This window comes from Macrobrachium nipponense, chromosome 1 (assembly GCF_015104395.2).
Source record: "Macrobrachium nipponense isolate FS-2020 chromosome 1, ASM1510439v2, whole genome shotgun sequence".
In the NCBI taxonomy this organism is placed as follows: Eukaryota; Metazoa; Arthropoda; class Malacostraca; order Decapoda; family Palaemonidae; genus Macrobrachium; species Macrobrachium nipponense.
This window is the reverse complement of record NC_087200.1, coordinates 196,591,016-196,616,451: the sequence shown is the minus strand read 5'-3', so window position 1 is coordinate 196,616,451 and position 25,436 is coordinate 196,591,016. Positions and strand designations below refer to the sequence as shown.

The 25,436-nt window shown below is 39.7% G+C and overlaps 1 protein-coding gene across 4 annotated transcripts in view; it reads right to left on the bottom strand.

Annotated features, from left to right (window-relative positions):
• The window catches only part of LOC135219990 (actin-related protein 2-like), an 83,872-nt gene extending 70,263 nt beyond the window's left edge, over positions 1–13,609 (bottom strand). For all 4 annotated transcript variants that reach the window (XM_064257268.1, XM_064257269.1, XM_064257270.1 and 1 more), the window contains exons 1-2: positions 13,450–13,609; positions 10,602–10,712 (exon numbers count right to left, since the gene is read on the bottom strand). In XM_064257268.1, the coding sequence (XP_064113338.1) occupies positions 10,602–10,712; positions 13,450–13,497 (159 nt within the window). In that variant the 5' untranslated portion in view covers positions 13,498–13,609. The remainder of the gene's footprint in view (positions 1–10,601; positions 10,713–13,449) is intronic.
• Positions 13,610–25,436: the final 11,827 nt, after the last annotated feature.

Sequence of the window (25,436 nt, the reverse complement as noted above, 5' to 3'; positions counted from 1 at the left end):
ACATTCTGGAAATGCACACGCCGTTCAGATGTGCACCCTACCCCCTCTGGGATATGTCTGAGAATATCAGCATCTTCTGGTCAACTGAGTGGTAGCCCCTACATTTGGTTCATTGTGTCTCTCCAGTACTGCACATCCTCTCTGACCCTGCCCGTCAACTCAACTGGCTGCAAAGGAGGTTTGCCTGGTTTCCTCCATTACATCTTCAATTGCCAATGAAAGGATCTGATGTGTGCTCTCCCTCTAAGGACCAACTTCTCCAGGGAGACCATATGCCACTGTTTTGCTGCTTGCTGGGGCAAACTGAAGAATGGTTCAAGGATCATCCTCCTTTTATTAGATATATTTTTCCAAAGCCCTTCAGTTTCAATCACAGAGTTTGTCAAAATGAAACGAGGAGGCAAAAAACGTCTTACAATGATTGATGAAGTAATTAGCAGAACTCCTTCTGAGCACTCGCATCAACCAACACCAATTGAAAATCGAGCTATAAAAGTTTAAGAAGAGATAAAAGCTTCTTGCTGGACGATCTGAGAAATTGCCAAGCTCTATAATTGATACTGTAACTTCCGATATCTCTTTGAGCATTGCTGGAGCTTTACCGAAGAAGGAATCTCTTAAGTGAATGGTGCGACGAAAAAGACCAGCAATTAAAGGAGAAAAGTTATATAAGACTCCAAGAGGTGATAATTTTTTACTCTAAGAAAAGAAGATGTATCTATATTTGCTCCATTGAAAAAATGATATTGTTATAATACAATAAAGTTTCATACATACTTACCTGGCAGATATATACATAGCTAAGACTCCGTCGTCCCCGACAGAAATTCAAATTTCGCGCCACTCGCTACAGGTAGGTCAGGTGATCTACCGGCCTGCCCTGGGCGGCAGGACTAGGAACCATTCCCGTTTTCTACTCATATATTTTCTCTTCCACCTGTCTCCTTGCGGGGAGGCTGGGTGGGCCCTAATCGTATATATCTGCCAGGTAAGTATGTATGAAACTTTATTGTATTATAACAATATCATTTTCATACAATCAACTTACCTGTCAGATATATACATAGCTGATTGGCACCCTTCGGTGGAGGGTAAGAGACAGCTACTACTGGAATAGACAGGTAAACAACATCTGTTGTAGGTATAAAATAAAAACCTTGGTTCCTACCTGATAGGTGGTAGACTTCGTGGGTGTTTTCCCCGTAGTCTGCATCACCTCAAGAAACTTTAGCGAGATATGTGATCTATGGCCAAGAATTCTTGTGGGTCTGCCGAAGGGGTCTTATCCACTTACTCGGCAGAGCCTGAAAGGACTTTGTCAATGGGTGCTGATCCACTTACATGACAACACACCTTATTAAGGAGCACACAACCAATCCCGACCACCTGATCCTAACCACCATATTAGTATTAAAAATTGCTCCGAGTTATCCCAACTCTTCGCAACAACCGTAACTCAAACCACAATGCACACGCACACAATAATTTCAAAAAAAAAATTTTATCTATTACAAGATATCACAAGAGTTCCTTACTGAACTGAAGTGACTGGCCGCTTGTGCGGCAACTGCACTTGTTCAGCAGAAAGTCTAGAACATATCTATTAGACTTAAGTAGTAAAAAAAAATTTTAAGGATTGTTGTCAGCTCCTGTACCCAGGATTGTGCCCGCAGACACAAAAGGACCTAAGGAAAAACATTTTTCATAGGTCACACGCACGTCCTTCAAATAGTGAGCAGCAAACACAGAATTACATCTCCAATATGTCGCTTCCAAGATATTCTTCAGCGACATATTTCTCTGAAAAGAGAGAGACGTCGCCACTGCTCTCACTTCATGAGCTCTTACTCTCAGGAGTTTAAAGAATCATCCGTGCAAGCCTTATGAGCGTCCGTAATTACGTTCCTGACAAAAAAGGCTAAGGCATTCTTAGACATAGGTCTTGATGGATCCTTCACTGAGCACCAAAGACCTTGTCTAGAACCTCCCAACTGTTCCTTTTTCTGTAAGTAAAACTTTAACGCCCTTACTGGGCAAAGAGACCTCTCCGGTTCCCTGCCGACGAGACCCGATAATCCTTTTACCTCGAAGTTTTCTCGGCCAGGGATTCGAAGGATTTTCATTCTTCGCCAAGAATAATTCCTTGAAGGAACAGATGGCTGAATTTCTTATATTGAACCCGACTTTGTCACTAAGGGCGTGCAGTTCACTAACCCTTTTTGCCGTCGCTAGTGACAAAAGGAATAAACATTTTCTCGTTATATCACGAAACGAGGCCAAATGTAGGGGTTCAAATCTCTCTGAAGCCAAGAACTTCAGCACTACGTCTAGATTCCAGTTAGGGGGAGAAGTAATTCTAGACTTCTTGGTCTCAAACGACCTAATCAGATCATGCAGATCCTTATCGTTTCCCAAATCTAGGCCTCTATTCCTAAAGACGGCCGATAGCATACTTCTAGCCCTTTATCGTGGCTACGGAGAGCTGCGATTCTTCTCTCAGAAATAACAGAAAATCAGCTATTTCTGTTACAGAGGTACTTGGAGGAGGACAACTTCTTTGACTTACACCACCTTCTAAAAACTTCCCACTTGGATTGGTAAACCCGGATAGTGGAAGTTCTCCGGGCTCTAGCGATCGAGCTTGCTGCTTTACTAGAAAAGCCTCGCTCTGACAAGTCTTTCGATAGTCGAAAGGCAGTCAGAGCGAGAGCGGGGAGGTTTTGAATGAAACCTCTCGAAGTGTGGTTGTCTGAGAAGATCCCTCCTTTGTGGAAGGGATCTGGGGAAGTCTACTATCCACTCCAGTACCTCTGGGAACCACTCTTGAGCTGGCCAAAAGGGGCTATCAGGGTCATTCTTGTCCCCTTGAAGTCACAAACTTCCTGAGTACTTGCCCCAGAATCTTGAATGGGGGAAATGCGTAAACGTCTACCTGAGACCAATCTAGCAGGAAGGCGTCTACTGCTAGAGCTCTGGGATCTTCTACTACTGAACAGAAGACTTCCAGTCTCCTCGAGAGGAACGTGGCAAAGAGGTCGACATGAGGAGTTCCCCAAAGAGACCAGAGCTTGAGGCAAACGTCTGAGTGGAGGGTCCACTCGGTATGAAGGACCTGGTTCCTCCTGCTCAGCCTGTCCGCTCTTACGTTCCTTACTCCCTGAACGAACCTCGTCAAGAGAGAGATGTTCCTTTGCGATGTCCACAACAGCAGTTCTCTTGCGAGTTCGTAAAGGGCATACGATGAGTACCTCCTTGCTTCCGAATGTATGCCAGAGCGGTTGTATTGTCCGCATTCACTTGTACTATTTTGTTGCATACTAACGGTTCGAAGCTCTTTAGAGCTAGGTGTACAGCCAGCAGTTCTTTGCAGTTTATGTGCCAGGACACTTGAAGAGCATTCCAAGTGCCTGACACTTCTCTCTTTCCCAAAGTTGCTCCCCAACCTTCCTCCGACGCGTCGGAAAACAATACAAGGTTTGGGCTCTGTATTTCCAGGGAAGTACCCTTGTTTTCCCTCAGTGGGAGTAACCACCATTCTAGATGTCGTTTTATCAGATCTGGAATGGGAAAACTGTCCGAGAGGAGTCCTGTCTTCATGTTCCACGAACTTCTGAGGAAGAACTGAAGAGGACGGAGATGAAGTCTTCCTAGATGAAAGAACTGTTCGAGCGAGGAAAGGGTCCTAACAGGCTCAACCATTCCCTCGCCGAAGTCCGTTCCTTCCTTAGGAAGAGAGAGACTTTTTCTAAACCTCTCGCTAGTCTCTCTTGAGAAGGAAATACTCGAAAACCCCGAGAATCCATACCGAATCCCCAGATAACGACCAAGTTTCTGGCTGGGGATCAGTTGGGACTTCTCGAGGTTCACGAGTAATCCTAATGTCTTTATCAGGTTTAGTGTCACAGTCAGTCCTCCAAACACTGTTTCTCTGACTTTGCTCTGATAAGCCAGTCGTCTAGGTATAGAGATATACTGATTCCTTTCAGATGAAGCCATCTCGCCACATTTTTCAAAAAGGTTCGTGAAAACCTGAGGCGCCGTAGACAGGCCGAAACACAAGGCTCTGAATTGGAAGATCCTTCCCCCCGTCATGAAACGGAGGTACTTCTTCGACGAAGGATGGATCGGACGTGAAAATAGGCGTCCTGGAGATCCAGAGACACCATCCAATCCCCTTGGCGAAGAGCCGCCAGGACTGAAGCAGAGGTTTCCATGGAGAACTTCTGTTTTTGAACAAACTTGTTCAGAGCGCTGACATCCAGAACTGGTCTCCAGCCCCCCGAGGCTTTCGCAACCAAGAAAAGACGATTGTAAAACCTTGGGGAGCTTTGATCCAGCACAAGTTCTATAGCTCTCTTGTCCCACATCTGATCCACCATTTGTTGAAGAGTATCTTTCAACACAGGGTCCTTGTAATTGGCGGACAATTCCCTCGGAGTTGATGTCAGGGGAGGATTGTCCAGGAAAGGAATGAGATATCCCTTCTGAAGAACCGACATCGACCAAGCGTCTGTGTCGATGCGAGTCCAGGCTTCCGCAAATCCCCGGAGCCTTGGCACCTACTGGTGTTTGGAGGAGCGCCACTTCACTTTCCCCTTTTAAAGGGGCGGAACGAGGCTCGACCTCTCTTCTCGGTCGTTTCCTTTTAGCGGTAACTCTAGTGGGAGGGCCTCCTCGAAAGGGCCGAACAGGAGTAGACCCCACTTTCTTTCTCCCACCATCACTGGTCTCTTCTTCCTGGACGATTGCAGGAGAAGATCCTGAGTCGCTTTCTCGTCAGAGATCGGGAAATATCCCTCACCAACTGTGACGGGAACAGAAAAATCAGACCTAGGGGCGAATAACAAAGCCTGCCTCTTTGCGAATGTGATACTGCTTTCGTCAAGAAAGCGCTAAAAACAGATCTCTTCTTCAAGAGACCTGCTCCAAATAAGGAAGAAACTTCCCCTGAGCCGTCTTTGCACCGCCCTTGTCAATACATGACAAAATTGCCAGGAGTACATCCGGTCTAGCCCTTCAGGGCATGAGTCTTCCTGGACATCATCCCAAGGGACCAATCTAGGAAGTTAAAGACTTCTAGAATGTGAAAAAGTCCCTTGAGGAGATGATCCAACTCTGAAAGACCCCAAGTAATCTTAGCCGTGTGAAGGCTATGTCTCCTGGATGCATCTACCAGACTGGAAAAGTCAGCTTCAGCTGAAGCTGGAAGAGTGGTTAGACCCTATTCTCCCCAGTCTGGTACCAAATCCCTCTCTTGCCCGTAAGTCTAGGGGGGGAGGCATGCAAAAAACACTGTCCTTACTAGCTCTTTCTTAGTTAGCATCCAGCTATCCAGCGATTGCAGAGCTCTCTTCATAGAAATCGTCGGTCTCATCTTCAAGAAAGCCGACGATTTCGGTGTCTTCGAGCATGAAAAAAGTGAACGAGGCGAAGGAGGAGCGGCAGGGATCAATGCATCTCCGTATTCCTGGAGAAGGAGAGCTGTCAAAACTTTGTAGTTCGACAGTCCTTCTTTACCGTGAGACTCGTCCTCTGAGTCCTCTTCCAAAATCGGATCAGCAGGAGAGGCCACTTCCCGTTCCAGGTCTTCCTGTCCAAAAAACTCTCTCTACGGGAGACAAACTCCCTAATAGGAGAGGGCGGGGCTAAGAGAGTGTAAAGAGCTCCTATGCTTGGCTGCTCTTCGTACTTGGCTGGCTCTTCGCGCTTGGCTGGCGCCTCGCGCTTGGCTGGCGCCTCGCGCCTGGCTGGCGCCTCGCGCTTGGCTGGCGCCTCGCGCTTGGCTGGCGTCTCGCGCCTGGCTGACTCCTCGCGCTTGGCTGGCGCCTCGCGCCTGGCAGGATCCTCGCGCTTGGCTGGCGTCTCGCGCCTGACTGACTCCTCGCGCTTGGCTGGCGCCTCGCGCCTCTCAAAACTCTCGCGCCTGACTGACGCCTCGCGCCTGGTTGAAGTCTCGCGTCTTCCTGGTGCCACATCCTTGCGTGACAGATGCTTGTCTGGAGCCTCGCGCTTGGCTGAATCCTCACGCCTGGTTGTTACCTCGCGCTCGGCTGAAGCTGCTGGTCTGGCAGACGTATCCCATCTGGGAGAATCCTCTCGTCTGTAATGCGTTTCTCGCTTGTCTGACTCTCTAATCCTAGAGGACGCTTCTCGTCTGTAGGACGCCTCGCGCTTGGCTGGCGCGACGCGCTTGCCTGGCGAATCAAAATCGTCCCACGAGTCTCTATCTGAGTTCTCAAAAGACTCACGTCTCACAGGAGCATCAACTCCTGGTGGGAGAAGGAAGACGAGTCTTCTTGACCGGCAGTCTGAACGTCTTTCTCTTACAAGGAGGATCCTTCGAAAGGACTCCTACTAAGGCGGAAAGCTGTTCCTGCACCGCCAAAATGATCCTCTTGGAAGCCTCTCCTGCGTCTTCTTGAACGGGAGAGGGAGACCTCGAAGGCGTGTTGCCCACATCATGGGACGTCAAAACCCTCTTCGCCTTCTTGATAGAAGGAGGCGCTTCTTCCGAAAAGCGTTCTGGGCTTGAATCCAAAACAGGATCTCTCCAGTGCCTTTTCAGGGGCCTGGACAAGTCCGAATCCTTCCACCCTCGTTTAGGAGAGGGAGAAGCGGACGAAGAGAAGCACTCTCTGAGGACGCTTTTTCGATAGCGGTCCTGAGCAGGCTGTCTATATACAGCACCTGCTGAAGGGACGCCTGACCGGGGGGAATTCTCCACAACTCCGTACGGCTTTCGACTTTCCTTCTCCTCTGGGCTTGGGAGCTTGGAAGAGGTCTAGGCCTGGGAGCGTCGCAGAGACGGTCAGACGCCCCCTCCACAACACTGGGGACACTCACTTCACTAAAATCACTTTCACAGTCCTTACCTTTCATGGTAGCCATTTTGGATCTCATCCTGGTGAAGAGTAGCCTTCAGTTCAGCAATTTCCGAGCCGAATCTGAATGTAAGGCCAGTGAGGGTCCTGATACAGAATCATAATTAAGAGAAGAGTTAGAATTATCCAAAGGCTCAATAGGCCTTGTACTACTACCCGCAATCTTAGATGCAGCACTTCTGACTCTATCCCTTTCTAACTTCTTCAAGTAAGAAGTTAGAGTCTTCCATTCCTCAACATTCAACCTCTCACACTCATGACAGGTGTTAGAAATAGAACAATCAAAAAACCCCTATATTTGCGACATACAGTGTGAGGATCAACCGAAGCTTTCGGTATCCTCACCTTGCAGCCTACATTCACACACATTCTACACAAAACACTTGAATCAGACATTCTGAAGAAAAATCAAAAGCAGTCCCAAATCCAGTCCACAGTAGCGAATGCCAAAACAACGATCCAGGTACGTCACCAAAAGTCCACAAAAAGATGATCAATTGTCTAGAAAAGCGAATTCCAGTCAAGAGGTGGCAGCAACGATGTTGATACCACCGGCGACAGAAAATATATGAATAGAAAACGGGAATGGTTCCTAGTCCTGCCGCCCAGGGCAGGCCGGTAGATCACCTGACCTACCTGTAGCGAGTGGCGCGAAATCTGAATTTCTGTCGGGGACGACGGAGTCTTAGCTATGTATATATCTGACAGGTAAGTTGATTGTATGAAACTTGCAAATTTATTCTAAGAAATCTGAGTGGTTTTATGACGGGACTTTTGACTCTGCACCTTTGGGTAAGCAGCTATACACAATCCATGCATTATTTTGTGAAAGTAAAATGGCACCGCTACTGTATTATATGTAACAAACCGTACATGTGAAGCAAATTATGATTTAATATTTAAATTCATTAAAGAAGGAAGAAATTTAAATGTGACACCTACTACAGTAGACACCCAATACATATTCAACATTTCATTATGGTCTTGCCACTAAAGAGTTCTCAATGACCTCCCGAAAACAAACAACTCGCAAGAAGGGTGGCATTAAGCATAGAGTAGAGGAGTCAATGTCCATTACTCTAACCTATCCAAATTAATTCAGAAGCTTTGGGTCGAACAGTCAAGCACCAAAATGATAGTAGAACAGGCATTATTAGGGGTTGGCGTAGCAAGCCAAAACAAAAAATATGATCTCCTTAAGGAAAGACTTAAAAAAAAAACTTGTATTCAACTAAGATGTTGAAGATGGGTTGCAATATTTAAGGGCCTGTGCACATAATTGTATGTAAGAGTTTTTACCATGCTGTTCATATGTTTTTTTATAAATGAGTTACTTAATTTTTAAGGGCTTTTAAAAGCTGGTTTTTAATTTCTCATAAATAAAACTATTTTCTTACTTATTCTACACAAAAATAATCCATTATATGACGAATATGATATATGCATAAAGTTAATTCAAGTAAGTTTTTAGTAGGCTGTTCCTATCGTTTAATAAATAATTGGTATTATATTTATTGTTTTATTACTTGTTTTAAATAAATATTTATATGCATAAAGTCATTTCATGTATTTTTTATTAAGCGGTTCAAATCTTTTGATAAATAATTACCTTCTTTTTATTTGTACAGGCAGTCCCTGGTTATTGGCGGACTTGGTTATCAGCGATCCGGCTTTTTGGTGCTTGTTTAGTGCCATAAAATTGGTGATTTATGGTGCCATAACGGGCCGAGTTCCAGTTATTGGCACCAATTATACAGTTATGGTTATCGGTGCCAGAAGTGCCATAAATTGCCAAGTTTCGGTTAATGGCGGTTTTTACTTATCGGCACTCCCCTGGGAACGGAACCCCCGCTGATAACTGCCTGTATTTTCATTTTCTCTTACGTGTTTTAAAAAAAAACTACATTGTTTGACAAATGTCATCAATGCATATAGTCCTTTCAATCATGTTTCGACCATTTGTCTTATCGACCAATTATCCTATCAGCAAATTGTCCTGTCTGTGAATTGTCTGTCGACGAATTGTCTGTACACATCCCTGTGATGTTCTGCCTTAGCTACTAACAATGCTAAGATCAATCAGTCTTCTAATATTTATTGGCCTGTCTCTTGAACAAATTATTATAATACTAAGAAAAAAATGCACTACTCTTTTGTGAATTTCCATAACCTGTACAGTATACACATGAATATCTTACTTGAGGGCCTGATCAGACGACCTGGTGTTTGGACAAAATATGTTTATAAGCTGAATGATACTATTCACTGAGTTCAACTTGTATGTTTATTAAACACAACAAATTTCCAAAGAAATGTATTTTTCTTAGGTATACAAAACAGTGTCTTTTATATTAGGGCCACTGATGGACAACCCTGATTTAAATTGAGATGGTTTGCATCCCAGCAGGAAGACATTCATCTTACTGGACATGTAGATGAACTTCAGTGATGATTCAATTAGGCAATTCCTAATTCTATTAATTTCTTTTTGCAAGTCTGACACTCATGATACTTATCCATTGTTTACAAATTCAAATCAGAATTTTACTCAACATACATCATTTCAATTTCAGTTATTGGCACTTACAATAGACTGATATCACATTTATTGGAATGGTGGCTTCCTGATTTGAACACAAATTTCATATGCCTCATATAAACATTTATCTCTTGACACCTAAGTGAATCCAGAGATTCCAAGGTGGTTACTGTATAATGTACCGATAGTACTACAAGCTGAGATCATCCAGGGAATCATAATTGGCTGGATTTTTTCTTACTGACTCCCTACATCAATTCAAATTAGTAACAGCCAACAGAAACTATATAAAATATTTAGATGACGAAAAGGAGCATTTTTGATGCTCATAATATTTGGACATAACACATTTCACTGCTGATTACAGAAAACTGTAATCAGCTATATATAAAAGTTCAAGTTCCCACAACTTTACTTCAGTCAGTCTCCAATTTCTTACAGTTACCTTTCGTTTCATCCACTTCCACCTAGTTTTCAAATTCAACTTTGTCCTACTCAACAATTACCATCCTTTATAAATGAGCAGCAAGCTCAACAACAGACCATGAAACATCCCAACTTCCCATCTCCTGTATGTAAAATTTTCACCGTTTTTATCTGTAAGTTTGCAATTCTAAGCATACCCATGTCAAATATCTAGCAGCACTAATTAAGAAATAAATTTGTGGAATGTTTTAGCCTATGGTTAGAAATTAAGACAATGTTACAGGAACAAGGTTTCCTTTTTCACAAATAACCTTCAACATTTTTGTATCTGATAAGAAATAATCCACTTTCAAAGATATTTTACCTCACTATGTGCCGTACTGTACAATGTCATACTTTACCTGACACTGGCATCATACTAAAGTAGAAAAATAACTGAATTTCTGAGAAGCTAACTAAATCTGAACAGTTACAATCACACCAAAAACTCTCTAGCACTAGACAGCATTAAATATGCTGCACTGTGTAATTTAAGCACAATGTAAGCTCTCTAACAAGAATATGCTAAAACAGGAGATTTATATGTGACCACAATTAAATAATTCCACTCTTTCCCCTACAAATATACTTTTTGAGTTCAGTTTCACAAACAACTTGACAAAACCAGAAAAACAAAAAGGGAAATCTTCACATCTTATAAAAATAAACTTTAGTATCTAACAATGTGCAAAGTTTAAGACAAAAAATTCTCATACCTTAACTTCTATGTCTCCGATTTTGTTGGTTGCACGAATGATAGGGCGCCCAACCATGGAAGGAAAGATGTGTGCAGGAAAGTTACATCCAGCATAGCCAACCTTCACAAACTGAAAGAAAACAAGAATATATTTATAAAGAACTTGAATTTACAAATCTTGGGAATAATCAAAATTACAGGAGGAACTCAGACTGGATCATAACTTCTCTCCATGAAATCTTGAACCAAATGACACTGACAAGCAAAAATGTCTGACATCTGTCAAATTTTCCCCTGGTCACATGGTTCCTTGACATAAGCCACAATGCGATTTTTTTAAGGAAAAACAAACTCACACTAAAGCACAGACTGTGTCAGTGTTTAAAGAATACAAAAAACTTTGAAATCTTTTGGTGATTATATATATATATAGGCAGTCCCCAAGTTACGACGGGGGTTCCGTTCTTGAGATGCGTTGTAAGCCGAAAATCGTTGTAAGCCAGAACATCATGTAACCCTCGAAATAATTTCTGATGAATATAATTGAAAAGCACCTTAACCTCGGAGTGTCGTAAGCTGAACCCGTCGTAACCAGGGGACTGCCTGTACTACATTCATATCTCATACATGGTGGCTTTCCCCAAAAAATGTTCATAGGCAAAGTTTAATTTTTTATACCAAATGCATCTATAATATTAGAATTACCATAGAATAAGTTGGAACTGTTGTAAAATAATACTGAAAAAATAATGTCCAATATGGAAAATATAAGGTCTGTTCTTAAAGCAAAAAAATATGATGCTAACTGGAGCATTTTCATTTTTTTTTTATGAAGTTTTATCCATTGGAGAAGGGTAGGAGGGGACTTCCAAATGCACATACAGTGGACCCTCCGTATTCGCGTTCTCCAGATTCGCGGACTCACACATTCGCGGATTTCTCTGGGGAACGTTCCCCTGCATTATTCGCGGAAAATTCGCGCATTCGCGGTATTTTTCTATGATAAATATCCACAAATTCCTGGTTTTTTTAATGAATTTCATCATAATATGCACTTTTTGTGATAAAACTATTAAAAAAACCAAGTAAGAACATTTTTAGTGGGTTTTTCTTGAGTTTTAACTAACAAAATAGGCTGTTTTTAGCATTTTCATAGGGGTTCCAAACATTCGCGGGTTCTAACTATTCACGGGGGGGTCTGGTACGCATCCCCCACGAATACGGGGGGACCACTGTATTCATGTATATACACTAAGGATTAATCCAAGTAAGGGCTATCAATGGGAATAAAGTCATTGTATTTCATTAATTTTGTAATTTTCCTGATCCAAAACCCAGTATTCTCACTGTGGGTCCATAAATCTTTGGATACAGGCTAAGGGTGGGATCCGGTATCTCTTAAAAAACTCATTTGCTAATGAAACTAGGCTAAAGTCAGAAAAATTCAAAACACATACAGAGAACCTTAAGAAATTAATAATTTTCCGGCAAAAAATGAAATCATAATGAAAATTAAATAAGGTAAAACTTTACAATAGTTGCATGGCCTGATTCCCTCCAGTTGTCGACCAGGTCAGTTTTCTCATACATAGATAGACCAAATGTTTCCTATAATGCTGGGTCCAGACCTAACCAGCTCTTACCTGCCTTACGTAATTTAGAACGACATGCCCTGACTTGGCTGGGGGGCCATTCCAAAATGGCAGTAACATGTCCCAGTTGGCGAATGGTGGGAATCAGGCCACACAATTGTACTGTTAAGTTTATCTAAAGCGTAATTGCCTGATCTAACAAAACTTGGTAATCCTAGAGTTTAGGTGTTCAAATTCAGTGCTCCCATGTTTTTTTTTTTAATTTGGAGGTACCTCTAGACAATAACTCTGCACGGACTGCAAGGAATCTTACTGTGAACACGACAGCCACTAGGGATTGGGGCCTCATATTATTTTGCTGTGTTTAGCACTAGCCCCTGGGGGTTAATTACAGTCAACCCCTCAAAAAAAAATGGTAAATTCTTAATAGGTAAGCAATCCAACTACTATAGGAAACTGTAATTTCCTAAGAAATAGGGTAAAATACTGAATGGCCACCTGGCGGCCACCTCTACCATAACATGACCACCTTTCCAAAATCGGAAATTATGGCCTTAATTTGTGACTTGAGAGAAAACAACTGACTTTGAGAAGAAAGTACTTTTTCGGGTGGTTGCGCTATGGTAGAGGCCGGCCATTCAGTATTTTACCCTACCTGAAGCTGCTAAATTACCTAGGTACTAGGTATATCTACCAATTTGGATGCCCAAAGTGTAGGATAACCTAAATCTTAGCCTAGGTTGGAGGGGGGGGCCACATTGCAATACAGCTAAGTATAAAGTTAGAATGTCCCAAATTGGCTACTTGCCCTAAACACTAGAAGAGGGGAGGGGGCAAGGGAAAGTTCAACTGACCTCCTAATGCGTCCGGACTTCAGGAGGGCCTGGGCTCCGGTAATAGGGTAAAATACCGAATGGCCGGCCTCTTACCGTAGCGCGACCACCTTCCCGAAAAAGTACTTTTCTCCCAAGTCAAAAATTAAGGCCATCATTTCCGATTTTCGGGAAGGTATGGGTAAGAGAGGCCGGCCATTCGGTATTTTACCCTCTGTAAAATTAACCGGGGCTAACTAGGCTTGTCCAAAGTAACCAAAAGGTTGTGGTCAACTTTATCTTTAATTTTGGGTATTAGCTTGTCTCTTCAACTGACACCAAGTTGAGTCTGGGACCAGCTTAAGCTTCCTTTGACATCCGGTTCTACCAACCAACCCCAATCAAAGATCTACTACAATACCCACATCCAATCTTCCTCAATACGCTAACAGAAATAACTTACTCCGGTTCCATTATCGCAAACCACTATTTTTCTTCCTTTGCTGTCCATCTCCCAGATTTTCTTCTCTCAGCGGCGAGGTTGACAACTCCGAATGTTTTGGGTGTTGACTGATTACAATCAGTTACTGCAGACGGCCGAAACTTGTTCCTCTGAGCCAGTGAGTCACAGCCGAAAGAAGGGGTTCGTTTCGTGCTTAGGTTTACCACAAAATGCCTCCCAGATCGAAATGCTTTACAAAATTTACCATGAATTTATACGCACATTATTATCAATTATAATTTCAAGACACTAGGTATTATTTGTGCAGCCCCGTTAGTTCCAAATTATATTGAATTAAGAAGTGCCACAGCAAACATTCCCACAGTCATTGATACGCAAGATAAAACGCCCACAGACTATTTGTCACTTGATGAAATTAATACATCTGTTTCCCAAAGTTTGATTACATCTGTCATTTTCGAATACTAGCACCGTTCTTATAATCTTGCACATATAATTTTACTTTGCTATTGCCCATAATCACTCGGTTGTAATCAACATTTTAATTTCCGTTTCCACTGTTCGTTATACGTCACCATTTTTTACAATTACATCACACCTAGCACAATGTAATAGTATTTACGAAAATGTAATAAACGCTATTAGAATATGTAATTTAGTACAACTAGCTTATGCTTAATTCCTACTACAGCTGACGTGCAAGATCAACATCTCATGTAGAATCTTTTGGCAGTAGAACAGGTGAGTGCACACCTGAAGAAATGTTTAAATAAATGTTTTGATTTGTACTACGACTGCCATAGCAAAATTACTTCACTCATGGAAAATTACTTCATTACTTCATTCATGGAATTAATTTTTGGATTTGGTGACGATGAACATCGTTTTTATATTTGAATCGTGAGCTGAACCATTGTCATTTGTCGCACATTTTAATTAATTAAGATTTTTTATATAGCCTTTTTATCAAGATTTTAAAATGCAAACGCATGGCATTCTTGGGCCGCGTTTGAATCGAATAGATCCAAATCAGTACGATTCACGATTCGTTTTGATTCGCCACATCAACTTCAGCGGAGGCGTTCGCAGCAGGTGAATCAAGTCCGTTCAAAATCACGTCGATTCCGATTCCATTCGATCAATTCACTGATTCGGCTGAACCATTTTTAATCATTCACGATGAGTCCACGTTGTGGAAAAACCACGCTACCAGACGGCCTGATCAATTTAATACGAGTGACGTACCTGCAGTAAACGATCCTTGCGATTTGATGCACTGAGGTCGGATTGCAACTTTGAGGAAGGAGATTGCTACTGAAATTAGGTGCATTTTATCGTTCTTCGCGCGGTACACAATATTCTTAGGATGTCACAAACGGACTTAGCTTCTGCTTTAAGCCCTGTATACTCGTTTTTGTTGCCAGACTCGTGGCTGAAGTTGGCCGCCCGCTGAGAAGTAGATATCCAAAGATATGGAATATGTAGAAATGAACCCTGTTATCGAAGTCTTCAAGATGAGTAAAAGTGTTTTTTGATAATGAATAAAATTATGAAGCATACAGTTACTTTTAAGTTGATTCATATCCCTCAATGTTTGTCTCCATTGTTTTATTAATTAAGTAAATCAAATTTCATAGCGAACGCCAAAATCGACATTCTGCTATGGTAGTTCGTCTGGCCCGGCTCATCCTATGTTTGAATATCATTTTAAAGTTATTACTTGTAGGTCCTTTCGAAGGTAAGACCTTAGATTTGGTTTCAATGGAAAAGCTTCATCTCCCATGAGTCAGTATGGTGCATTTATTTGATTCATTGAAGACTGCACCATGCTGGTTTCGCCCATATACCTCTACATATTCTCGGTAAAACACCACCTGGCCCACGCAAGATACCTTGTGCTACCCTTCTAAAGTGAGCCTTTGCAAGGTGGGCCTATCAGCCGACAGTGCTTGCCGTCATTACTGCCATTTTGAACATTGTATTTCTCGAAAAATCTTATTGCTATTTCTCGCCAACAATAATCAGGTACTGATGTGCTCCATAAGGTATTACAGTACGTGTATCTTTGAGAATCTTATGCACTGGACACTGGCAATCCACCCTTAAAGAGATGCCAAAATTTCACGAGAAAAGTAATGCGAAACACATAAAAAAGTAATGTTTCTCTTCAGGTTAATGAAGAAAAATTTCATCACAATCTCCAGAGTTCATTTGAAGACGGCACCTCACTAACAACCCGAATGTAGACAAGCTTAATCTGTCCCCTTTGATGTTCGTCAATCAATGTTTGTAGTTTTCGTTGTCCTTTTTTATTTACTAACGGAAGCCGAGATCGTTTGTACTCTCGGCAAGGAAAGTTAAGATACAGTTTTTTTAAATTTTCGGACATACATTGTTCAATAATGCCACACCTGGCAACTCTTGAAAGGGGGCGGAGCTTCAAAATCGTAGCGATTGTTGTTTTCTAGATTTCCAACAACTTTACACCATAAAGATTCTGTTGAGGTCCTATAATCATTTATACTTGAATGTAGAAACAGACTCTATATTATTCGTTAATGTTGGTTTGGTAACGTCAGTTGAGGGCAGAATATCGATCATCCTTTTTTAAAACCTACTGTGAATTCTTATTATAAGTAATATTTGACACTAAACACGTTAAATTCATACGTAATTGAAGACGGATCTTAAACAATGAGAGAAAGTGTTTTAAAGTGTTTTGGGCAGTACTTGTGGAAATCGTGAGGAACAATACAGTAAAGGATGAAATATGACGATAGAGAGCGCGCGCAAGCATAGGCCTATCGATAGAGATACTTAATTCATTATATTTACTTTGAGAGATTAAGTGATATTTTTTCAAATGTTTCAAAAGTTGAGAGAGAAGAGAGAGAGAGAGAGAGAGAAAAGAGAAACGAGAGAGAGAGAGAGAGAGAGAGAGAGAGAGAGAGAGAGAGAGCATGCATAGGCCTATCTATAGAGATACTTAATTCATTATATACTTTGAGAGATTGAGTGATAATATTTTTTCAAATGTGTTTTAAAAGCTTGGGAGAGAGAGAGAAGGAGAGAGAGAGAGAGAGAGATGAGAGAGAGGAGAGAGAGAGAAGAGAGAGAGAGAGAGAGGAGCAAAATTTGCTCGTGAAAGCTTAGGCCTATTTATAACTACTTAATTTCATAATATTTTCTTTGGGAGATTGAGTGGTAATATATATATTTTTAAAGTATGTTTTAGAAGTGAGAGGAGAGAGAGAGGGAGAGAGAGAGAGACGAGAGAGAGAGAGAGAGAGAGAGAGAGAGAGAGAATTATAGTACTGGTGACGGACTTGTGACGGGGGAAAGGTAGAAGAAAATATAATGAAATAAGTATCTCTATCGATAGGCCTATGCTTGCGCGATATGATATGACTGCCAAGGTCGTGCTGCACTATGCTAGATAAAATTTGAAGGATCATAATATTCAAGTTGATTCTCTAAGAAATTCTTACCCTAATCTTGATTACATTCGACAGTTGCCGTAGCATTCAAAGATTGTAAAAAGACGTGGAAAATGTTAAAATGTTAGACACAGGGTACGTGCGGTCATTCTTGCTCTCTTGATATAGTCTTGACTTTTGAAAATCGGGTTTCATCCACAAATCATTCACGAAAAAAGCTGTTAATTAAAAAATATTTATTACCACAAATAATTCAATATGTATTGCACAGGCAATTAAAGTTTTATATCGTGGAAGATCTTTCAGCCTCGCGGCAAAGAAATGCAGTCGTGTAAGGTTGTAGGCTACTACGAACTGCTCTGTAATGGGAGCATATAGCCAGAAAATCTTTGAGCTGACATGCTACTTTAACCTTGATTAAGATTTATATTTAAAGACAGTAGCTTTGTAAACAGCAACTAGCATTCGATCCATGTCAACGTCAAAGTAATCAAAGTGTGAAATCCGTTACGTAGCCAGTATCAAGTGACTTGCGCTCTCCCGCTCGGAGTTCTAGGGCCCCTCCTCACATCATAGAAAACGCTCTTGCTGATGCAACTAGATTTGTTCAACCTACCTTAGCCGTCGCAACATTGAGTGCCATTGACGTCAGCTAACTTTAATCCCTTTGGAATACAAGCATAAGTTTGTAGAAACTAAAATAATTGCATTCACCACTTACGATGAGGCAATATATCTCCGTTCATGAAGCAAAACGAGTAATTTGTCGTCGTGATACATAGTACTAAAATCAGAAATTCACATTCTATCTACCAGATCTCTATGAACGAATCCATCTGAGATATTCCAATTACTTCGGACATATATCGTGTTTTTAAGTATCTGAACGGTTTTGTTTTGCAGTTTTAACTTATATGATATAATTTATAGTATATTTTCATATTCTAGAGTAAATTTAGCGATATTATGTCTTTTCAGTAAAAACAAATGGGAAATTGGATGAACGAAAGTTAATGAAAACTGTATCTTCAGTTTTCTTGTCGAGTGTACATACGTACGACCTTCTTTCTATGGGAACATACCAAATAGTAATTTTATAAAAGCGCTTCTTTCCTTACGATGTAGCTTATCTTTTCTTTTCTAACATAAGTACCAGAATCAGTAAATAACTCAGGACAAGTGAATTACCGGTGAACAACTGGTTCACATGGGACGAAGGTTGAATTCGTTGGGGAGGGTATACAGTAGGACAAACCTTGTGAGGACACTGCTGTGTATTACAATGAATTCTCCTTATAAAATGACTTTCAGTACCTCGAAAGCCTTTAAATAGGTAGTATGAGGTATATATGTACTATGTATCCCTAGGGAAAACCAAAGTTATAATGAAGCAAGGGACAAATGGCATGAAAAGTAGGGAGGGTGGTGGTGATGTTGACAAGAAGTCATGCAAATATGCGTTAGGTATGAAGTATCGAGCACAAAAACAATGGCTAAAGACTGTATAAAACAAGGTCTAAAGAATACCGGTATTATTTAGCCTTGATCTAAATGGGACGTAATCAGAATGATGACATAACAAAAGAAAGACGTGACTAGCCGTGGAAGTAGAAAGTGTCTGTCGAGAGGAACATAGTAGTGTAGAAATTGACACAAGAGAGGGAAAGCTTAAAATGACATATAAACTTTATCAACAAATTATCAGAGAAGCACAGATGGATGGAACATTACAACGTACACTGGAGGAAGACGAGTCGACCAAAATTGAGAGCGACTCAGCAACCCGCAGTGACTGCTCTAAAGATATCGATGATGAAATTTGCTGTGAAATGTGTGATACTTGGTTCCATTACGCATGTTCGGGAATTGAGCATCAATACGAACCCATACTTTCGAGTAACAATTTGCACATCTGTAACAATTGCAAGGAGCCTAAACAAGAACTCGCATGAAACTCATCGAAGAGGAACTTAACGAAATAAAAGCAAACACAGTGGTATTAGCAGAACTGATTCAGGATTCGGGTCGAAGAACATGTGACGTCATGACTAACAGATGAAATTCAATGCAAAATTGACAATGTTGATGGAGATGTAAAGATTATGACAAATATGGCCAAAACTTATGCATAATCAATCAAGACAAAAAATGTGCTTTTGATCAAATCTACTGACGATGAGAGCACAGCAGCAAATGAAAAGAAGTAAATTATGAGTAAAATAATGGCGCCAATTGAGCAGGTTAAAACAAGATATGGACATTTATTCGTAAGATTTCCTGATAGGAAAAACTTAGAGAAGGCAAAAATAGAGATTCACAAAATCGTCAATATATCAGTAAATTGGAAGGGTAAACTTCAACCCAAAATAAAAATAGTATATGTTCCAAAGGACGAAGATGGCATTGTCAATAACATTGTAAACAAAAATCCAAGGATAGGAAATCTCATTTCTGAAAATGACGACCTAAAAACTGTAAAAGAAATGAAAGCCAAAGATGACGAACAAGCACTGTATCATCAAATGCACGTTGCAAATACGAAAGGCTATCTATGATAGAGGTGACAAGTTATATACGCTGTATAGCCTAGTCGTTGCAGTGTTGCAGTGTGTACGACTGTTACATGTTCTATCAATGCTGTAAATGTCAGGAATTTGGTCATAGTGCAACAAATTGTAGAAATGTCAGAGTTTGCTCTAAATGCGGCATACATCAAATGAATGTACTAGCACCACCTTCAAATGTAAACATTGTGAAAAGAAAGGATGGAAAAAAGTGCATAGTATATAATGAACAAGTATCAATTAAGGGCGAAAAATAATACGGATAATGGCTCTGGCTAATAATAATCTTCTATGCAATTTAATAAACATGCAGTCAGTAGGAAATAAAACTAACACTATTAGAAATCTTATAAAATGATCACAATCTAGACATATGTATGCTAACGGAAACTTGGCTAAGTAATAATGTAGGTGATTATTCTAAAATAAACGAAATGACGTCAGAGACACAACTTCTACCATGTAGTACCAAAGAGAAAAAGTGGTAGTGTGGGAATCTTTGTTAAAAGAAGTATACAAAGTATCTATAATGAACCAAAATGTATTCAGTACAGTTGAATATATCAACACCAAGCACCAGTAAGAGAATTCCTAGACGAATTCGATAACTTCGTAAACTTAAGTTAGCTTATAACAAAAATACACGATGTTGTCAAAGAATTTATAGACTTACTTGAATTCAAGTCACGATCTTGTAAAATGTTGTGAAGAAACCGACAACATTATTGAACCATACCATCGACTTAGCTAGTTCAGATTGTGAGTGTTTAAACAAGTCGAGCCTGAATGCGTGATAGCTCCAGTACATAAACTATTAAAAAAAAAACTCTGGTTTTTTCCGTCTGTCCACCCGCCTGTGGTGTTTTCGCATGGTAACACTGCGTCCCGGGCTTTAGTTACATTCAGCTTACATTCAACAATAATAATAACATCCTATTTCGAAAATTAACGGTGTAATTCGCATACAGTAAACTATTAAAACACTTTTCAGTTAAAAATGAACACCCAGATATCCTTTTATTTACCTAAAACTTACACATAGCGTAACTATCTAAAGCCCGGGACGCAGTGCTACCATACGCAAACACCACAGGCGGGTGGACAGATGGAAAAAACAGAGTATAGTCTCAATTAGGAGATATATATGTGAAAAGCCTATGCAGTAACAAAAACTATTACTTACAGAAACAGAACCAGTTTTAAAGACGATAGATTTATTGTTGAGAGCATAAAGAAAATAAGAAAAACTATCCAGGAGTGCGAGTGTAATTTGGGAAATACTTTGACAGCTGACCAGGCATGCGTAAGCTGTTTTACAGACTACAGCAAAAGTATATTAGCATCAAACTATAACAATGTTCAAAAGTGACAAGGCAGATAATAGTTAAAGAAACCAAATGGTTTAACAGTGAATTATATGAAGCGTAAGAAAAAAGAAAAGAAAAATGGATCTATGGAAAAGATCGAAAAAATAAAAAAAATCAAGAAGTAATGAAAATCAGTATAACGACTTAATTATGAAACCTAAGAAAATATATTACAATAGAATATTTAGTAAAGAAAAAATCCTTTAAAAAATCCACGATAATTCAGCCAGAATATTAGGACTCAAGGAAGAAAAAGTTCTACCTGATGTAACAAGTGACCACAAGAACCTGGCTGATATCTTTGTGAACTACTTTGAAGAAAAATTCTTTAAAAATCTGTCATAGTTTAGAAAAGGTTCATTCTAATCTCCCAGTGATCATATTGAGTAATAGCATATTCAATAAGTTTGAAGAACTGAACATGAATGACTCAAAAAACGACGAGAAATGTATAAAACACCTTTGAAAAATGATCCGTTTCCCATAAGTGACTTAAAAAGAGGCAAAAAACTTTAATCAGTTGAGGGAGCTATATTTTCATATTGTCCTAATGAGTTTAGCACAGGCATCCTTCCCAAATAGTGAAAAGCTTGCTTGTATAAAGCCAGATTACAAAGGAAAAGTTGATAAAGAAAATGTAAGCTTCTATAGGCCAACATCAAACCTATCGTACTAGAAACGGTAGTTCACGAACAAACGTGGAAACCCTTGAAACAACTCAACATTATACCTGATGATCAGTCAGCTTTACAGAAAACTACTCACATGAAACTACATTGCGCACAATTACAAATTATATGATAAAAATTATGGCAAGTGGAAAATGTAGTATCCTGGTTAAGCATTGGACAAAGTTGGCCACAATCTGCTGCTTGAAGACCTGAGAGCAGTAGGCACTGAAGATGATGCACTAACATGGTATATACAAAACCTACTTAGAAAACAGAAAGGTCACAGTGGTTATATCAAATGTGTGATATCAGGAAAGAAATGCCTAACTAGAGGAGTGCCCCAAGGCAGCGTCCTGGGTTCATTGCTATTTGACATTTACACATTTGAATTATCCAGAATTCTGAACAAGCACAAGGTTAGGTTTAAACTGTATGCTGATGATACTCAGTTCTATTTTCCTCTTGAAACTGTAAAAGATGCCATTAGCGAAAATGATGCAATAATGAAGCATATAAAGATTGGATGTCGGCGCAGAAACTGATACTCAATGAAGACAAAACTGAGAGTATGTTATTTGGATCTGACAGTGCACTAAGAAAATATGAACATTTCAAAAGAATGACTATTGGCTCGTCATCGATACACATTGTAGTGGCAGAGGAACAGGAATATCTACTGATAATGAATGGTCGATGAAAAACCATATATTGCATATTGTAAAAACATGTAATAACTATCATATTAGAAACATTGCATTTATTAGATATTTAAACGAAGACATATACTCTGAAAACAATTTGTAACCAAACAATGTTATACTACGGTCTTCCCCAACCACCTACCTATTAAGAAAAATGCAAGTATACTCGACAAGAAAACTGAAGATACAGTTTTCATTAGCTTTCGTTCATCCAATTTCCCATTTGTTTTTACTGAAAAGACATAATATCGCTAAATTTACTCTAGAATATGAAAATATACTGCAAATTATATCATATAAGTTAAAACTGCAAAACAAAACCGTTCAGATACTTAAAAACACGATATATGTCCGAAGTAATTGGAATATCTCAGATGGATTCGTTCATAGAGATCTGGTAGATAGAATGTGAATTTCTGATTTTAGTACTATGCATCACGATGACAATAATTACTCGTTTTGCTTCATGAACGGAGGTATATTGTCTCATCGTAAGTGGTGAATGCAATTATTTTAGTTTCTACAAACTTATTTTTGTATTCCAAAGGGATTAAAGTTAGCTGACGTCAATGGCACTCAATGTTGCTACGGCTAAGGTAGGTTGACCAAATCTAGTTGCATCCGCAAGAGCGTTTTCTATGATGTGAGGAGGAGCCCTAGAACTCCGAGTGGGAAAGCGCAAGTCACTGGATACTGGCTACGTAACGGATTTCACACTTTGATTACTTTGACGTTGACATGGATCGAATGCTAGTTGCTGTTTACAAAGCTACTGTCTTTAAATATAAATCTTAATCAAGGTTAAAGTAGCATGTCAGCTCAAAGATTTTCTGGCTATATGCTCCCATTACAGAGCAGTTCGTAGTAGCCTACAGCCCTACACGACTGCATTTCTTTGCCACGAGGCTGAAAGATCTCCCACGATATAAAACTTTAATTGCCTGTGCAATACATATTGAGTTATTTGTGGTAATAAATATTTTTTAATTAACACAGCTTTTTTCGTGAATGATTTGTGGATGAACCCGATTTTCAAAAGTCAAGACTATATCAAGAGAGCAAGAATGACCCCACCCTGTGTCTAACATTTTCCACGTCTTTTTACAATCTTTGAATGCTACGGCAACTGTCGAATGTAATCAAGATTAGGGTAAGAATTTCTTAGAGAATTAACTTGAATATTATGATCCTTCAAATTTTATCTAGCATAGTGCAGCACGACCTTGGCAGTCATATCATATCGCGCAAGCATAGGCCTATCGATAGAGATACTTTAATCCATTATATTTTCTTCGCCTTTCCCTCCCCCGTCACAAGTCTGTCACCAGTACTATAATTTCTCATCTTCTCTCTCTACTCTCTCTCTCTCTCTCTCTCTCGTCTCCACTTCTAAAACATACTTATATATATATATATATATATATATATATATATATATATATATATATATATATATATATATTAACACTCAATCTCCCAAAGAAAATATGAAATTAAGTAGTTATAAATAGGCCTAAGCTTTCACATGAGCAAATTTTGCTACTCTCTCTCTCTCTCTCTCTCTCTCTCTCTCTCTCTCTCTCTCTCCCAGCTTGTAAAACACATTTGAAAAAATATTATCACTCAATCTCTCAAAGTATATAATGAATTAAGTATCTCTATAGATAGGCCTATGCATGCGCTCTCTCTCCTCTCTCTCTCTCTCTCTCTCTCTCCCCCAACTTTTGAAACATTTGAAAAAATATTATCACTTAATCTCTCAAAGTATATATAATGAATTAAGTATCTCTATCGATAGGCCTAAGCTTGCGCGCGCTCTCTCTATCGTCATATTTCATCCTTTACTGCATTGTTCCTCACGATTTCCACAAGTACTGCCCAAATTTTAAAACACTTTCTCTCATTGTTTAAGATCCGTCTTCAATTACATATGAATTTAACGTGTTTAGTGTCAAATATTACTTATAAATAAGGATTCACAATCGCTACGATTTTGAAGCTCCTCCCCCTTTCAAGAGTTGCCAGGTGTGGCATTATTGAACAATGTATGTCCGAAGATTTTAAAAAACTGTATCTTAACTTTCCTTGCCGAGTGTACAAAATAGGGTAGATCTACAGTACTATTCCGCGGTGGCCTAGACTATGGCATTTGCGGTTTTCTATGCAGTTTTACCTCCTGAACAAGAATGTTAAGTAATATTTATTCGGATGACTGTAATTAACCCCCGGTGGGGGGGGGGGGGGGGGGGGTCAGTACTAAACACGGCGAAATAAATTGGACGCTGGCCCCAATCCCTAGTGGATGTCGAATCCGCGGTTACGTTCCTTGCAGTCCGTGCGGAACTATTCTGTAGAATTACCTAAAATAGAGCCGCCAGATTAATAAAAGGATTACGATACCGTGACAGAATAACCGAACTACATTGGCTCCCACTAAAAGCAAGAAGAGAATAGAAAATACTTCTTGCAGTCTTTAGAGCACTAAAATATGGTGAACCAACGTATCAAAGAAAATGTTCATGTTTCTCTAGACCTGAAATGAATATTGTGATTAGACATGCAAGTGAAGCATAGGCTATTTGAACCTAGAACAAATTGTAAATAATGAAATTAGATATATTTAAGTGGAAATGAACTATATTATATAATGGAATGGTTGAGGCATATTCTCAAAATATACAGAGGAAGAATAGAACGAATATAGAAAGTGAAGAAAGTCTGTGTATACTAAGTCTTGTATACTAAGTCTTTGGTCAGTCTGTGTGTGTGGGAGGGCGGGTGGGGTTGGCCAGTGGTGGAGAATATTTCCATGCCAATAGTTTGTATATAATGAATTGAGCGACTGAAAACTATATTCAAGATGGTACATATGCTTCATTGGTGTAGGTATGGACTGTACATTTATTTAGTAACATTCTTTAATTATGAAACATACAAAGAACAGCAAATGTTTGATCCGAAATAAGAATAAAAAGGATCATCACCTACGGGGATTTCTCCCTAGGAGAGAATAAGATACAAAATAATAAATAGGGTTATTTGTAATTTGAGATTATTACCAATATTTGTAAAATCAAATTGAAAATGGTGCACGTACTATAGCTGAATCTACCTCGCAGTCAGTAGGTAATTAAAGAATAAATTCGTGCTACACAGGTAATTATGCGAACTCGTCTCGGTGAAATCCAATGCGCATTGCTTAAATTAGTTCATACTAAATTCTCATTGCCGATAGGTTAGGTTACTC